This window comes from Phaseolus vulgaris, chromosome 3 (genome assembly GCF_000499845.2).
Source record: "Phaseolus vulgaris cultivar G19833 chromosome 3, P. vulgaris v2.0, whole genome shotgun sequence".
NCBI classification, from domain to species: Eukaryota; Viridiplantae; Streptophyta; class Magnoliopsida; order Fabales; family Fabaceae; genus Phaseolus; species Phaseolus vulgaris.
Window position 1 is genome coordinate 47,332,448 of NC_023757.2, and position 17,792 is coordinate 47,350,239.

Here is a 17,792-nt window from a genome sequence, read left to right on the forward strand (position 1 = left end):
ACTTGGAGGTAAAATCCCTCTTCCATTTTTGGGATAAAATAACATCTCCCTCCATACTCAAACTAGAGATCAAACCCTAGACTTTGGCTAAGAAACTCAGTGTCAATAAATATATGAATTATAACTATACAGCTGTTCCATGCTCCAAATACAAGAAGCAGCAAGGTATAAACTGGCAAAACTTACCAAAGGTCATTATTAAACATAGATGGGAAGAGAATTTAATCTAAACAATTAAGAAAAAAGAACAAAGTCATTATCCTAAAAACACTTTGGGCTGAGGGGAACAATTATAGAAAAATTGATGGCAACAGAGAATTGTTGGTCTTAAATTTACCAAGATCTGTTTTTCCTTTAACTACCCACAAAAAAGGGGGGGCAAACATTACTGAGTCTTGCTTTCACTTTGTTCGTGTAATGACTCTGTGAGTTAGATCTATTAGGGCTTTCCTTGATCTTCTTACTTCCTCGTCGTCACTGTCGGGTAAGGAATCAATTGCTGCTGCTGCAAGGTTAGCATGCTCCACGGCTAGCTCCCTTGTCCTCTGTATACCTCGGCTCTTCCCTAGATAGTCCAAAGCCTATGCAACCAAAATTACAAATACAAAAATATGTGAACTGCGTAATAATAAGCTACTCTGATGTGGATTTTGTGCATAACCATCATGACGTTGAGCTGCTTTAGTAACAAACATATCTGAATTCTATTTGTTCCGTTATTCTACATATTTAAAACATGAAGGGTAAAGCTTCAAATCTATTATCAAAGATGAACCTTGATAAAAGCAGGGAAAATGTATTTTGAACCACTATCAGAGAGGCCATCAATGATCATCAAACTAAAATCTCTGAGTTGAAATGACAAAACCAACTGCAACCACTTAAATGACAGATTCATGGAAATCATCTGATCTAAACGTAGTTATTTCTTTTGTTTAGAGGAATAAGAACCAATTATGTAGAATAAACGCAACCAAGAAACACAATTTAACTTACAAGCTCAATATTCGCAGGGTTTTCAAAGCCCTCGTCAACAATTGCACGCAACTGAGGGAACTCCTCCATCGCAAACAATATGGGAGCTGTAACAATTCCCTGCATTAAGTTTTTGGACACCTGGTCATTCAGCTGGTAAAACAAAACACAACAGGTCTCATGAAAAATAAAAGGCAAAGCGAACCATAAAGTAATAATAAAAAATATTTTCTTCTAAATGGCACCCAACCCAAAATAGGTTTGTTAGCATAGAAATTTAATATCAGTGTAAAAATAGATTTCTATATGCTGTCAAAACAGGATCAAGAAATAAGCACAATAAATAACACATTTGTTTACAGATATTAAATGAAATGTTTCCAGTCATATAAGGCAGTATACTGTATCGAACTTCCATTAACTTTCTGCTTAAAAGCCCTTTTAATCCCCTCAAATATTCCCTATGTGTGATTTTGTTCTCCCCGAGTTGAAAGTATGCAAATTGGATCCACCAAGTATTGCGATTACATGAATTTGATTCCTCCATCAGTTTTCCATTAAAATTTTCCCAGATCTTGTAGACCTTTTGCTAGACGTATATGCTAATATGAGTTAATTACATTAAAAATTTCTCACGATTGCAATACCAAAGAGACAAAAAATGCAACTAAGTCACAATAGCATGTGTCAAGCAACAGATCAATTGTCACATCAACAAAATTTATTAGATATTTAATGAAAGACAGATAGAGGAACAAAAAATACAATTACGATACTAGATCGATCTAATTCGTACATTTGGAAACCAAGGAATCAAAATTGCACTATTACGATATTCGGGAGACCAAACGTGAAATTAAGCCTGTTTTTTTTCTATCACATTTGATAAGATTTTTAAAAAATGAATAAAATTCAAAAGTGGGTGAAATTTAAAATAGCAATAAATTATGAAATTACATGTTGAATGTCCGTTAAAGAACCCTTTCCAAGAGAAGCAGAGGTTCCAGTGAAATCAAGAACATCATCAATCAATTGAAATGCCAACCCCTGAAAAACAGCGGAGAGGGAAATAAGTTTCCAGGAAATCATAGACCGCAACTTAAACATAACATGTACAGACAGGAACTAAGATATCAACTAAATGTTGCCAGATAAAATGGTGGATACATCCGTACCGTAACATTTAGGAGGCGTTTGGTACAAGAAATTTAGTTTTCCAATAATTCAAAATAAAAAAAGTTTGTAATCTGTGCTATGTTTAATCTTTAAAATATAACATTCTGAGGAATGAAAATGTTTTTAGCAGATTCCCACAGAATTGTTTCCAATGGTAGATATGGGAATCTAACTTTTTCGAGTTAAAAAAAGTTTCATAGCAGCGAAACAACACAATACAATAGTCTTATTAGATAATTCAATATAGTAAATAATAATTTTTTGGGTAAAAATACCATGTCACTCATTGGTTACCTGGACTCGTGTGTTTGTGTGTGAATTAAGAATATTTATGACCAACTGAACATATTTCAGTTATTCTAAGGATTCATAATTCCCAGTGGCATGAAAAAAATTTCCCTGTACCAGACGTTTCCTTAGTTCCATTATTTTTCATCATGCAAACCCTTCAATTATTAATTGTTAAACAAACTATTTACTACGTAAAACATCATACTTCAAAGTATAAATCCATGAAAAATTGAATATACAAACCAGATTTTTTCCATACTCAAAAGCAAGAATTGCAACTTCTGTTGTTTGCCCTGCAAGGATGGCTATTGCCTTGCAACTATTTGATATTAAAGATGCAGTCTTGTAGTAGGTCTTTTGCATATAATATTCCATGCTGAAAACATTAACAATTATGAGAAACCATTATAACCATAAACAGGTGCCTTACACGACCACATTCTAATGAATTAAGACTGATCTATAAACATGTGTTTATGCAAAAGGAAAATCAATGATTTTCTATAAAGAAAACAGTAATTACTGATAGGATACAAAATTGTATAAAACAAAGGTTAACCTCGTCACAAAGAAAATGCATACATACATGACAGAAAAGGACTCAAGCATACCTACACTGTTGATCAGATGTTGTAGTCATTTGCATGGTCTCCCCAGTTACAAGATGCTCTACAACTTTTGCCAATAAAGATACAACCTACAGGGATGCAATCCATACCTTAGGCAGATGGCAGAAAAATAATTGTGCCCCATCAAGGAAACTAGATACATCATACATCGTTACAGTTTTGAATGTATACACAGCATATCACCCAATTAACTTACCTCGGTGTTTTTTAAAGAGGCCAGAGCAACACAAGCCCGAGAAAGGAGAAAATCTCCAGCCAGTACTGCCAACTGCATAGAAAAAGAAAAAAAATTAAGCAACCTATGTCCACCATTGGACAGTATGTGTATAGAAAATTTAACCAAACAATACTGCACCAATGGCATATAATATGCTGGCAAACGGAACACAACTTTATTTATACCTTATTGCCCATTACAAAATTCAATGAACCAATACCACGTCTGGTATCAGCATCATCTAATACATCATCGTGAAGAAGGCTGGCCACCTGTGATAACATCATGCCAACATTATTTTGTAATAGTGATAAGAATATATTCTTACAACTGTGTAAAGAGGGACTTTGACCATATACAAAACTCATTCCTAGAACTAAAAATTTGAAGCATAAAGTTTTTAGATTTGGACATTTGCAGATGACCCAAAATTAGACTGAATACACTCATCACTATATTGGAATCGAGAATAGACTTAGCTTAACTCAACCTCAAAAACTAGCTCAAGAGAAGAAAATTGTATGGTCATTATAACAGGTACTTTGTCCGATGCTAAACTGATATAGGATCTTTAAAATAATAATAACAATAATTATAACCTTAATTGACAGAACACACAGAACAGTGTATTTGATATCACACCTGCATGACTATCACTTACATATACATAAATTTTCAGTTTGTTAACAAGACTAAGCATAAACAATAAATGGCTATCACTTCAGTGAGCAAATACAGAATAAAAAATTAATACAATTAGAATTTATGTTGTAAGATATTAACATCACGAAACTGGAGTGGTAAAAATAAAGATATAGCTCTCTCTGCTTCAAAAGAATCTTTCTCAGAGGTGCAAGAGCAGGGAAACACAACTTTGGTCAAAAATTTATTTTCCAAAAATCTGAAAGATCAAGCACAGTGGCTACAAGGGTTTATCAAAATGATATTGTTCAAACAGATAACAGGAAAACTAAACTAGGAAGCACAAACAAATAAAAAAGGAAATACAGAGACAGATGGTAAAATTTGCAATAGAATTGTTTAGTCTTTTTCCAGAGAAACAACTAAGCCTCATCTCTTTGAATGGAAAAAAAAACAAACTAAGCCTTATCTCACAAGGTGGGTAAGCTAAACACATCAAAGAACAAAACCACTAGAATCTATCAAAACCAAATTTTCAATAAATACATTTAGTGCAAGATTTTTTAAAGTTTTCATCAGTTTTCCTCTGTTGGCCTTCTTATTGGAGCATCTATATGTCTTTCCCGGCATAGCCAAGCCTAAACCCTAAACCCTAAGCAAATTTCTGTAATGTTCTTCTCAACAGTTGCCATTCCAACCTTATTCCAAATGCATTCGTTCTTGACTTTTCTTTTATCATATGGTTGCAGCAACCATAATCACAAATAGATAGAGACCATAAACACAATCATGAGCTTTCTTCAGATTTATGACAAGTAAAAGCCCTTCCAATTCTGACCACCAGTTAATAAACTGAGTAGTTCAGGTTATTCTTTTTACCCTTAGAAATTGTTATCATACAATCAAGAGCGAGAGAGACGCATAAAATATTAACAGCAAGTCTACCAGTGAATAATAGCGGTCATAAACAATAAATTGCAATATTCTATAGCAAAAGGTAAAATGGAAAGCCAAATCATCCAGTCTGACCAGGAAACCTCTGTCAACCCAAAAACAGAACCGATGGAACTGATGAAAACCAATATAAAATATTGGTTTGAATCAGTATTTTAAATCTTAATTTACTTTTAATTTAATCTAAAAAATTTAAGATAAATAAAAACGTGTTTTTTATTATATAAAACATAAGACATTTATATTCATTCACAATTTTTCTTTCATGATTTTTATAATTCTATATTACTTTGTTACTTAAAATATTAATTTAATAAATACCAATTCGACCATGGTTAAACCAATAAAATGTGAATCAGTGCTTTGCTTTCACAAGTTAAAACCCATGTGTTTATTAAACATTACAGGAGAAAACGACACATCTTTTAGCCAATGTCTACATTGCTTGAAAAGAATCAACAAAATTAGAAATAAAATAAAAAATCTAAAGCAATATTGCAACAATCTCTTTTCACACATTCATCTCTGAACTTCTTTTTGTGAAGTTATTGGCAGTCAAGCACATATCATTAAACAAAGTAAAACATCAGATATCACCTAAATCATGTATCCTAAACCTAAAATAATCAGCAGTATCAGGAAAGCACTGTTTTATTTAATAAGAGTCTAATTGGATACAAAGCTAGAAGAGTTTAAAAAGTTTCTACACTGGAAAAAGCTCTATATTTCCAATAAAGAAACTGTCAAAAGCAATGCTAATTTGTATACAAACAGACACTACGAGAAAAATTCTGAAGGACTTACGTGAATCATCTCTGTTATTTCAGCTATGCGTTGTTGTCTTGAACGTAAATCAGTTGTCAAGTCACCTCCTAGTTCAATATGAGCAGATGCTTCATTTATTGGTAGATTTAATGCTGTTGACATTAACAATAAAACCTGTAGAAACATTAAATCGTTAACCTGAATCCTGAATGTGAAAGAACAAAACAAGATTAACAATAAATAATACAGGAGAACAAAGACAAAATAATAAAATAGACATTTTATCACCTTATAACTATATGCACACTCACAGAAAAAAAGATGGAGAAACAGTAAAGTCATCAAAGTTAATTAGCACCATGAAGTGAAAAATTAAGAATGCTAGGAAGGCCTCCTGATCCAGACATCAGAACAATTAAAATAAGCTTGAGCATAAGTTGTAGCTATTGTTAAAAATATCCTTGTCCCTGACATGGGCTGTTTTAGCTTATTTCCGTAAACTCCCAAAGATAACTTGTCAAAACAGCTTACAGCCTTACAACTTAAACAGTCTAACCTTTTTTCTACTTGGTTATAAAAACAACTTAAAAACTCTTGTATGAAAAGAATTTATTCAATAAGCACTTAAGCAAGAGATTTACCCAAACACACCCTTAAAGCATGTGTCAACTGTCAACGATTGTATTTCACAGAATTGGGTAAACCTGAGCTCAGGATAGAACAGAGGAAATGAGTCAGCAAGTATGGATGTGTTAGCTAGCTTGTATTGATTTTAAAGGGGCAACTTGATAACCAAGTGATTGTAAAAAAATTCACAGCTTTACAAGCATAACTTAATGGTAGTTTAGCTCCTCCTACAACGATAATTGATATTCAAATATCAAACCACAGGAAATAATTGATACACAAGCATAGAAGATCTGCGGCAAACATTGATGCAAAAGAATGCAAGAACATGTGCATAGCATTTATGCTTACTGTTGGGCGAAATCGTTTTCCTTCCACTCCCATTTTGAAGAAGTATTCAGCAGCTGAGGCAAGCTTTGGAACCTGATACATAATAAAAAATTCTCACCATGAATTATACCTGATTTCTAGGAAGCAAATGACCCAGGACTGAGCTTTCAATTTAATGCATAAATTAGGAAGTAAATCAAGAACAATCTCATACCTCAGCAGCTACCATCGCTCGCAGCTTGTTACCAAGAAGTGACAATTCGTCAGCAACCAGTGAAAATGGATCATGTTCATCCTGAGAACAGTACATGTATCATAATGGATAATTAAGTATAGACAGATAATTGAAAAATACATATAAGAGTCTACAATGAATCTTTCTATTTTTTTTATGGATGAGTTTGATTGTATTTTCGTTTGTTAGTTCTTAAAAAGTATTTTATAAAAAAAAATTCAAAAACTATTTTTTATAGTGGTAGAAGATGTGAAAGATATTTTGTTTTTATTTAAAATATGAGTCATAATAAAAATCTGAAAATAGAAACACAACTAAAAGATATTCTGTTTTTTTATTTAAAAAACAAAAAAAAGGTATATTAGTGTTGAAAGAAGACTTCAAAACTACTGCTATCAAACAAGATTATTTTGTTATAAAAAAATTTAAAATAGAAAAACAAACAGCCTTAAATCTATCAGTATTTGTTCAAAACAAACAGGTTCAAGTTGTTTCTGAGAACAAATAAGGAATAACACAATGGACAAATAATGAAATTTGTATTACTTATAGTCATGGTTGTTAATCACACTCTATTGCATTACAGCACTGGGTTGCTACCCATTTTCAGATAAGCAGAAACAAATTACTCCGCCACAAGTTACCTCAACTATTACATCATTCAAAAACTTTTTATTAGAAAATATTATCTCAAAAATCTACTATTAAAAAGTCTTATTTTACATTTATCAAAAATTGTTTAATATTCCATTGATAAACATCAAAATCAATGTCGCATATACCTTAAATATGTTAAGTCAGAACACTTTGATCACATAATTCTTCAATTTTAATAAAATTTGACAAGAACAACCAAGGTGTTATATAGTAATAGTTCAACAGTTCAATTGATAAAATCACATTTTGTATGAAGTTGTTGATAACTTGACAGTGTATCTTACAGTGTTGTATCAAAAATTTCACAATAGCGTTCATCCTACTATAGCAGTCTTGAAATCAGGCACTGCACACTACATTCCATGATTGATAACTATGCTCATACCCTTGCATTTTTCCTTTGAATAAATATACATGTGGCACTAACATGATTAGGGAAACTCTTTGTAAATTGGGTTTTTAGTAAGAGAATCTACTAAAATTTAGACAAAGAGAATATAAAAATGTTTAGTTACATTTTTAGTCCCTCGGCTATGGCGATTGTATGATTTTGGTACCCTAAGTTTCAATTGTACCAATAACTCCCTCAAGTTTTCTCCTATTTACAATCAAGTCCCTCCATCCCAATTCCATCCATATTTTAAGCATTGATTTTCTTGGAATGGAAAGATATTCCTTTTGTTGTTCGTTGTTGTTATAAAAACTAAAATTTACCCACAAGCATCATCAATATAACAACTAATTCAATACAATCAGAACATAATTTTAGGGTTCAGATATTCTGTGTTTTTAGGCATATACACCGTATTTACTCTGTCATGTCATGTAAGTTTGCCACATCAGCAAATTCTGTTAAATATTGGATGGAATCGGAATGGTGGGACCTGGTTGCAGATGGGAGAGAACTACTCTTTTGAGAACTAGCAGACCAAAATAGTACAATTGAGATATTAAGGGACTAAAATGCAACTAGGCCATATAAAAACAGCATAGCTTATTGAAGCAGTAAGAAATGGAACCAATGAACAGAAGAATGAGAAGTTACCAAGAAAGAACACAGAACTAACCTCAACTATGGAGTTGCTTTGTTGATGGATCAGATATCTACTACTATGCAATGCTGGCAGGCCCTTTGAAAAATTTAAACTTCTCATAACCTGACACAATAATCATTTGCAAGTAAAATTAGGTGATGCACGATGTTTTTCTTCAGATAAAAGAAGACGATGTTATGAGAATGAAAGAAGATAAAAAGATGATATTATGAGGATGAAAGAAGGCTAATTAACAGAAGGAGGATAAGAAATTCTCGTTAGGCAAATTGATAGAAAAATTAACCAACGAAAGAAGCAAAACACAACCACAATTCAGTGCCTGATTGGACACTAATGCAAAAAGATGTTCAGCTAATGGAGAAAACTTCTCCTTCCCTGAATAGTCTCTAAGAAATATCGCAAAACATAATTTTACGTTAGAGAGTCTGAAATGAAGTTGCTTATATGTTGAGCAACTTGAGAATACCATTGATCGAACAAGTTTGAATGACATTCTTATAGAAGTTCCTTACATAACAACTCCCACCAAGATTACTTAAAAATTAAAAAAAAATTATAAGTTAAAATGAGGATTTGTGAAAGAGGAACAATAAAATGAGATCTACTAAAAATAAATTAAGAACTCAAGTTAAGTACTACCATTGGAATAAAAATTAATAAGTATTCTTAACTCCTATGTGACAACAAGGGGCCTGCCAAAAGAGAATTAAGAACCCAAATTTTCCAATGCTCTTAACCAATCAGACCTAAACCACTGATACAATAGAGCTCTCTTGTACCTCCAAATCTACTAAAGAGACCCCTCTCTACTTAGCAAAAATCTCCATTACTTATTAATTATATTATATGATATAAACATAACTATTAATCACTGGTAAAACATAAACTTCATGTACAAGCATGGAGGCTCAGTGACCACAAAACAGCTTACCCATTCACAATTCACAACAGATTCTACTTCCTCAAAAATGTTAAAACATTGCAACGCCAACAATCACCACACTATAAGTGCTTCACTATTTGATTCGCAACAAGACAATTCTAAATTTGAGCTCCCAAGACCAGGAAGCGCTACTAAAACTTAAAACCAAACATAAGTTCTATCGGTATAACTCCAAACAGTTACTAGGCACATCGTTGATGTTTACCAATAGAATTCAGACAGCAGTGATCCCGCATGGCGCATTGCCCAGACGATTCCAATTAACAGAAAAGGGGCGAAAGCAGAAGCAACAAAGTTTGAGACTTGAAATCGGACCACAACAAACGAGGATCCCAAAATACGCATGCTAAGTGAAACAACACAAAGCAAAAGGTGGAAAGCAGAAAACCTGATGAGTAGAGTCTCCAAGCGAATGAAAATTATGCGGGGAAAGAAAACGGTGGTTGTGGTCTCCAATGGACAGAAACCACCGACATGAGTTGAAGCTTCCTCTGAGGTTTTTCGATATCCGAGAAAATAGCATCGTATCCGACGAAAGAAGGCTTGCGAGAGAGGAGGGGGACAAAGACTTGAAGGCGGCTAAGGAAAAATGAAATTAGGAATTGGGAGCCGTCGAAAGAGAAGTAAACAAACTCCTTTGCCAAAGAAGCGAAACAACTAACATCTATGAGTTAACAATCTGGTGACGACGGCTAAACACAACCATATATATCAATTAATCCTAATTTTTCCAATATTCTTGCTCACTAATATTTTTCTTTATAATTCACTAGTAAATGTTTTTTAGGCAATTTTGGGACCTACACCCACCCCCAAAGGGTTAATTTTGGGTGCACATTTATTCTTCAACTTCTTCTATGAAAAGGTTACAAATAAACAAAAACTTTTGCAACTTTTGTCAACCTCCCATAAACAAGGAATGAAACTTTTGTTTCTTAATTCACCTTAGTTGAGTAAGAAACTGTTGGTCATATGATTTTTAAGAAATTTAGATCAAAGTTACTGTATCTATCATAATAATAGTTTATGATTGAATGATTGTGTATTTTTTTTATAGCACTGGTTTACACTATTATTCATTTAAGATGGAAATAATATGAATAATCAACAAACCAAATATTTGGTAAATATTTGAGTGAGTTTCGTGGGAAAACAAAAATAGACTATGATTTCAACGAAAAGAAAAAAAAGTTTTTTTTATATTTAAGGATAACTTGGGATTTATTTAAATAATTCTATTCAAATAAAAAAATGTTGTATGGTAGAGTTAGTTCTTCAATGCGTTTTGTGTGAACTCTATGTCTGTCAGTCCTTGATTAGATGTTCATTCTTTTCATATTAATTGACTGTGATAAGGCAAAGAGTACCTGAATTTCAATTAGTAATATAAAATCATAAGTGACCCAGATAAAAATAACAACTTACTCACAAAACAGTAAAAGAAAATAATGTTTTTAGGATCCAACTCACATATAACTAAATAGTATTAATTATTTTAGTTCATATTTAAAATCAAATACATGTCACTCAAAGTTAAAAGTTGGTCAAAGTGCAATACATGTCACTCAAAGGAATGTGCTTTATTCCACCGTATCTCATTACATCAAGGAATAAAAATTAGTATTTATCTTTATTGAGTATGGAGGATTAGTGTAGTGCATAACTCATATTTCAATACTCATGTAGGAGAATTTTAAATGTTCCAAGTTTTATGTTTTGTGATTATTCTCTCTGTAGTAGTGAATGAAACCTCTAAATAAAGATTTGTGTTAATTTAATTTTGTTTTGCAAAATTATGTTGTATCAGGTAAAAAAGTCGATACCCGAATGCGATTTTATTTTCTTGTGAACATCTTGTATAAATATTGTATAAAATCTGGAAAAACTTTGTAAGCAAAAAAGTACTTGGAAGAGTAATCTTCTTGACTATAATACTTGTGACTAATTTAGTTGTGGCTCTGAGGTCAATGGGTATGTCCCTACTAAGAAAAAAAAACGAAAAAAGAATAATCATCCTCACTTCCTCGTTTTTATATCATTCTATTCATATTAGGAAAAATCTTATGGATAAAAAAAATATTCTTAGAAAAGTTAACTGCTTCAAGGTGGTTCGGTAATTTCTTAAAAAAATAATAATAATTAATAAATTATTAGATATTTGGTGACAATGACATGATTATCTAAAATACTCTTTTACTCACTCACGATCTATGTAGCATAAACAAATATACGACACGCACATGAATACGGAGATACATCTCTAAAATGTAGGGCACGGAGACACGGATTTATATATTATATAATTATAAATTATATAAATTGACAATAAAGATTTTTGTGCACAAGTATGTTCTAAATTATTTTTTGGAGCAGAAATGTCTTTCATGACTGGTTCACAAAGATTTGTTTCTTATTTTTATAATCATAATAACAATTTATACAATAAAGTTTGAATTTTTAAAAAATTAATGTATTTTTTCTTTTTAAATTTGTGTTAGAACCGTATTAAAATTGTCATGAATCTATCAAATGCTTTTTTGAATTTGACATTTCACAAAATATCTTACAGGTGTCATACGAGTACACGTCATTTAAAAGAAGGCTCACGATTGCTCGTGTGAATCTTCTCAAAAGAAAAATAGTTTTACTTTCTCTATATTTACTTAAAAAAGAGGAAAATACTCCACTAATAAATGAGTTTATTATTATTTTTCAATAAATAATTAAATAAAATAACTTAGAACAAAACCAGAATATACAGCCTACGAATAAACAAAACCAGAATATACTACAAAAGACAGTTGACTAATTTTACAATCGGTAAAACAAATTACATATTTTGTGAGAAAAATAGAAAAACACAAATAATAAAAGGAGTTCGGATATAACTTTATTAAAAATAAATAAATAAATAAAAGAATCCATTCTGTGTCCTTAATATTCTTAGATAAAAATAAAGTTGTCAAAATTGTCATCGAATTATAATATTAAGTATGGCAAACTGGCTTAACTTGACAAGCAAGTTAAATTAATGTCTAAAAGGTATCTAACCTATTTGAGTAGAATCTCGCCCTCTTAGAATTCAAATAGTTTTTGAAAGAAAAAAATAGGCTAAATTAGTCAGGTTTGGTAATCTAATGGGCTGGCAAGATAGTAGTCATTGTGTTTCTTCTTGCAACTCCATATATTATTCTCTCACCTCCATAAATTTTCATATTTTCAAAAATACCTCTTTCTAATATTCTGGATTATATAATCTGTAAGTCTTTTTTCAAATTCGTAATTAGTTTCTGGATTACATAATTTGAAAGCTTTTTTTTAGATACATAATTAATTTCTGGATTATGTAATCCGAAAGTCTTTTTTCAAATGCGTATCCGGATTACATAATTTGGAAATTACTCTATGGTATAACACAATAAGGATAAAAAGGTATTTTCATGTTGTGTATGGAAGTGGCAGAAGCTACAGGAAGAAAGAGTCTTCAAACTTAAGTTGATCCATTTGATAGGTTTAGGAGGAAAGGCTCCTTCTTCCTTCACCCACATAAATTTTGTAACTCCAAAAATATATGTAAAAAAGTTAAAAAAATTAAGATGTTTTTATACTTTTTACCTTGGATTACACAACCGGAAGTTAATAATAAATTTGGAAAGTACTTTAGTAATCCGAAATTTATTTTTTGAAAAAAAACATTTCATATTACATAATTTATAATTTTTTTATATTTTAAAAAAATTGCATCATATAATTAGTGTTTTTTCAAAATATGAATTTCCAATTATGTAATTCGAAATATTTTATAATAGAAAAAATGTTTAAAAAAAATCAGTGCAGTGAAACCCGCAAACAAATAGTGAAATATATATTAAAAACTAAATTTTTATACCACACAACCACAATCACACTGCTCTCAAACTTTGTATACAACCACCAAAACATTTTCTATTAATGAAAATCACATTCTGAAGATGTCTTGGGGTGCTCACGTGGATGGGGTGCTTGAGATGGGTCGTGAGAAAAATCAGAAGAAGGAATAAGGTGAAATATCCAGGTGATATTTTAGAGTTTATTTATTTTTTAACAAAAGAACAAAAATGTAAATACATAATTAATATGGGGTGCCACAAGAAGAATCTATGGGGTGCAGGAAGAAGCAGCCTTTAGGAAAAATTGGGTGCGAATATATATACTGAAGGACATAAGATAGGCTGCTTCTTCCTGCACCTTCATACCTTCTTGTGCTACCCTATATGTTTTTTATATTTTAAAAATACCCTTTTTTTAATATTTTGGATTACATAATCTGAAATTCTTTTTCTAGATCAGAATTAGGTTATGGATTATGTAATCTAGAAGCCTTTTGTGATTAGTTTCCGGATTACATAATCTGAAAGTCTTTTCTATACATAAAATTAACTTCCGGATTATGTAATATGAAAGTTTTTTTTTCAAATGTATGATTAGCTTCCGGATTACATAATCCGAAAGTCTTTTCTAAATATGAGATTGACTTTCGGATTATGTAATCCAGAATATATCCGGATTACATAATCCATGGACTTATTTCAAATGCAAAAAAGAGTTATGGATTTTATAAATCTCAAGAACACTTCCGGATCCAAGAACAGCTTCCAGATTATGTATGGAGGTGGCACAAAAAAGGAGAAAATGGTATTTTTACATTTAGTATGGGGTGGCAGAAGAAGGTATGGAGGTGTAGGAAGAAAAAGTCCATAAGATAATTTGAGTTCATAAATCCCCTTGAAATGTGACACTTGCTGAAGGAAGGGAGGCCATGGTCATGATGCATTTTATGATCAAAACTTCCCCATCATTTTATCCATTCATGCATTTGTTCATACAAATTATGTTAAACAAGGAAAACATTATTAAGGGTTGCTGAATTGAGTTTTAATGAATTTTCCAAACAATATTTCTGAAAACCTTAAGGATAGATTATTTGTTTTTTATATTTGAAAAGGAAGTGACACGTAACACTTGACTTAAAGAAAAAAACGTCAAATAATGATTTGTAAAAACAAAAATTTCACAACATATTAAAATACAACTTCAAGGTTTCAGGCACTTGACAGCTTAATACATTAATATTTAATTATATTTATTTTATTTTTTAATTAAAATTATTATTATATTATTATAAAGGGTTGTGAAATGAATGTATTTTTTAGTGTTGAGAGTGTTAAACAATTTTTTTCCTTTGTTGTCATCCCAACCGTATTACATTTTGCTAAGCTGTGTTGAAATTGTTTTAGTTTATCCAATTAAATCCGTGTATTTGCCCCACCCAATTACATTTTTATACGTTAATTTGAGTTGATTTTTTTTTAGTTTAAGTAGAATTAAGATGCTTAACAATTTCATCAGTTTCAAACACAATAAATTTTAATTCAACTCAACTCAACTCAATTTCACAATAAATATATAATAAATACCATTTATCTAATAATTCTAAGGAAATAAAACGTTGTTAATTATATGAATGCAGGTGCCCATCTTCCATGTGTTAGATTTTTTTGGTAGTATTCTCCATGTGTGTGATGAACATCAATTATTGTCATACATTATTGTAAGATGAATGCAGTTAAAATTGCAAATATAAACAAAACTGGAAAAGGAGAGGTCACCCTTTCTTGTCATACAGCACTACCTCATTCCACACTGTCTTTAACCTCACAAAAATGACTTCAAAGGCATCCACCAATTTCTTTCTCATTTTTACTCTTGTATTGCTTTGCATGATCGGTTCAAGTCACACCAAGTGTGATTTCGAGGCAATTTTCAACTTCGGAGATTCAAATTCAGATACTGGTGGCTTTTGGGCAGCTTTTCCTGCCCAATCTCCTCCCTTTGGAATGACTTACTTCAACAAACCAGTAGGAAGGGCCACAGATGGGAGACTCATAATTGATTTTCTTGGTAACTAATAAACTCTCTCATCTTAGTTTGCTCTTCTAATGTTTCCACTTTAGCTATACTGAGAATTTGTTCATTTTCTTGCTTTTCTATAATATCCCTCACCTTATCAGTGTGGACATTGAAGCAAAACGAAGAAGAATGAAAATTTTAAGGAAAGATTTAAGCTTTTGGTTCTCCTCTCCTTGTTCTATCTATTTTCTCTGTAAATGCTAAATGCACAAGAGACAATTTCTTTGTTAATAGTAGTTAATAGTGTCACTTTTTAATACCTCTCTGGTGCTACCTGAATTACTTATTCACCTTCCTACCCTTCAATTATTTCAGTTTTTTTTCCTTTTAGTGGTTCTAGAAAAGAAAAATTTACAACACCAAATTTTGAAATTGACAATGAATCTCATTTATGTTGTCATTTATCTTTCATAGATTAAAGACATGCTCTAATGCTTGAGCTGTTATATGCTAGTCAATTTAGTATTTTTTTTCAATAGAATCTGCTTTATTCATTGCAATATGAGAAACCATTCTATCAGTAGCACAGTACTAATATTTGACAAGGTATACTGCATTTCATTCGGCAGCTGAAGCTCTTGGATTGCCATTTATTAGTCCATATCTGCAATCAATAGGATCTGATTATACGCATGGAGCTAATTATGCTACACTGGCATCCACTGTGCTTCTACCTAATACTTCTTTGTTTGTCACTGGGATCAGCCCCTTCTCTCTTGCCATCCAGCTCAACCAAATGAAGCAGTTCAAAACCCAAGTTAATGAAGTGCATGAACAAGGTACAAAAAGCTCAAACTTCCCAGTTCTCACTCTAGTTTTTAATTTCTGTAGCATTCTACTAGTTTCTTTTGATTGTTCCTCAGGGTCCAAGCTTCCTTCACCAGATATATTTGGAAAATCTCTTTACACATTCTATATTGGCCAAAATGACTTTACTTCCAACTTAGCTTCCATTGGCATACGTGGAGTGCAACAATACCTTCCACAAGTTGTTTCACAAATTGCTGCTACCATTAAGGTGAGATTACCATAACAGTCAAGAACAACTCAAATCTAGATTTAATGAAAAGAAAGATGTATAATTGAATTGTGCTCAATGAATTTATAGGAGTTATATAATCTTGGAGGACGTACATTTTTGGTTCTTAATCTTGCACCAGTGGGATGCTACCCTTCATTCTTGGTCCTGCTTCCTCATAATAGTTCAGACATTGATCAGTTTGGATGCTTGGTTTCTTACAACAATGCAGTAAGGGAATACAACACTATGTTGAAACAGTCGCTGAGAGAAGTTAGAGAAAGTCTTTCCGATGCTTCTGTCATTTATGTGGATACTCACACTGTTCTGCTGGAGCTCTTCCAGCATCCCACTTCTCATGGTTCAAACACAACTCCCTCTACTTGTTTAATAAGACAACACTGTCATCATGATTACCAAAAAGATACAATACATCTCAATAGGACTTTATTTGAATCCTTTACTATTTCATACCTTATTTAGAAATTGAAGACATTAGAATGATATTTCTATGACACCCTTTGGCTATACTAATTTACTCATAATAATGGATGCTAAATATACAACCAGAATTTGTTCATTATTTTTCTGACTTTTTTCCCTTTTGAAACAGGGCTTAAGTATGGTACAAAAGCTTGTTGCGGCTATGGAGGTGGTGACTACAACTTCGATCCCAAACTCTACTGTGGCAATTCCAAAGAGATACATGGAAGCAAAGTGACAGCAACTGCATGCAATGACCCTTACAACTATGTGAGTTGGGATGGAATTCATGCCACAGAAGCTGCAAACAAGCTTACTACCTTTGCCATTCTTAATGGATCCTTCTCTGATCCTCCTTTCCCATTTCAGGAACATTGTGATCTTCAACCTATAGATTGATCCATTTCTTATTTAACAAATGATGAAGGCCAAATTCTGGTTCAATTGTTGAATAATTTTTTCCAAGAAATCAAATTTCTTACCACGCAACACTTCCAAAAATGTTAGAAAAAGTTTGTATTCATAGATGCATCAGCTTATAATTCAGTCAACAGTACTAAAAGATAAATTGAAATGAAGACAGTGATGAAAATAAGGGATTTGTTGAATATTTTAGTTTGACCTTATTAGATATAAAATGAGCACGAAAACACATAATGTGAAGTTATTGAGAGGAAGGAGAGAATAATGACACATATTCCCTTATTGGGAAGAGGAGAGGAGAAAATTATTTATTGATTTAATATATTAAAACCATAATCATATTTTACATTATAATAATTAGAGTTTTAATTATCCCGTAATAAGCCAAATCAATATCTGCTTATAAAACTCGTATCAATTTAT

At 31.8% G+C, this 17,792-nt stretch overlaps 2 protein-coding genes across 3 annotated transcripts; one reads left to right on the forward strand and one right to left on the reverse strand.

Moving 5' to 3' along the window:
- Positions 1 to 82: 82 nt before the first annotated feature.
- Positions 83 to 10,432, reverse strand: LOC137808257 (solanesyl diphosphate synthase 3, chloroplastic/mitochondrial). 2 transcript variants are annotated; one of them, XM_068609286.1, is made up of 12 exons: positions 9,885 to 10,432; positions 8,566 to 8,655; positions 6,821 to 6,901; positions 6,628 to 6,699; positions 5,689 to 5,823; positions 3,474 to 3,560; positions 3,268 to 3,339; positions 3,054 to 3,139; positions 2,686 to 2,818; positions 1,933 to 2,022; positions 997 to 1,095; positions 83 to 581 (listed from the first exon to the last, which is right to left on the reverse strand). In XM_068609286.1, exons 1-12 carry the CDS (start codon positions 10,017 to 10,019, stop codon positions 402 to 404), a joined length of 1,260 nt encoding a protein of 419 aa, XP_068465387.1. In that variant the 5' UTR covers positions 10,020 to 10,432; the 3' UTR covers positions 83 to 401. The 2 variants fall into 2 exon arrangements, with proteins under 2 accessions (XP_068465387.1, XP_068465386.1); XM_068609285.1 differs by having other exon boundaries at positions 997 to 1,128; positions 9,885 to 10,318.
- Positions 10,433 to 15,108: 4,676 nt separating this feature from the next.
- LOC137808258 (GDSL esterase/lipase At4g01130-like) lies at positions 15,109 to 17,430 on the forward strand. The gene is made up of 5 exons (XM_068609287.1): positions 15,109 to 15,436; positions 16,015 to 16,224; positions 16,309 to 16,463; positions 16,554 to 16,824; positions 17,077 to 17,430. Exons 1-5 carry the CDS (start codon positions 15,199 to 15,201, stop codon positions 17,343 to 17,345), a joined length of 1,143 nt encoding a protein of 380 aa, XP_068465388.1. The 5' UTR covers positions 15,109 to 15,198; the 3' UTR covers positions 17,346 to 17,430.
- Positions 17,431 to 17,792: the final 362 nt, after the last annotated feature.

Excerpts from the sequence above, each read along its gene's own strand:
- LOC137808257 (XM_068609285.1), bottom strand. The coding sequence starts at position 10,019 with ATGCTATTTTCTCGGATATCGAAAAACCTCAGAGGAAGCTTCAACTCA. Across the intron at positions 8,656-9,884 it reads TTGGAGACTCTACTCATCAG|GTTATGAGAAGTTTAAATTT; the intron begins GTTTTCTGCTTT and ends TTATTGTGTCAG. Across the intron at positions 5,824-6,627 it reads GAAAACGATTTCGCCCAACA|GTTTTATTGTTAATGTCAAC; the intron begins GTAAGCATAAAT and ends ATGTTTCTACAG.
- LOC137808258 (XM_068609287.1), top strand. The coding sequence starts at position 15,199 with ATGACTTCAAAGGCATCCACCAATTTCTTTCTCATTTTTACTCTTGTA. Across the intron at positions 15,437-16,014 it reads ACTCATAATTGATTTTCTTG|CTGAAGCTCTTGGATTGCCA; the intron begins GTAACTAATAAA and ends TTCATTCGGCAG. Across the intron at positions 16,225-16,308 it reads TAATGAAGTGCATGAACAAG|GGTCCAAGCTTCCTTCACCA; the intron begins GTACAAAAAGCT and ends ATTGTTCCTCAG.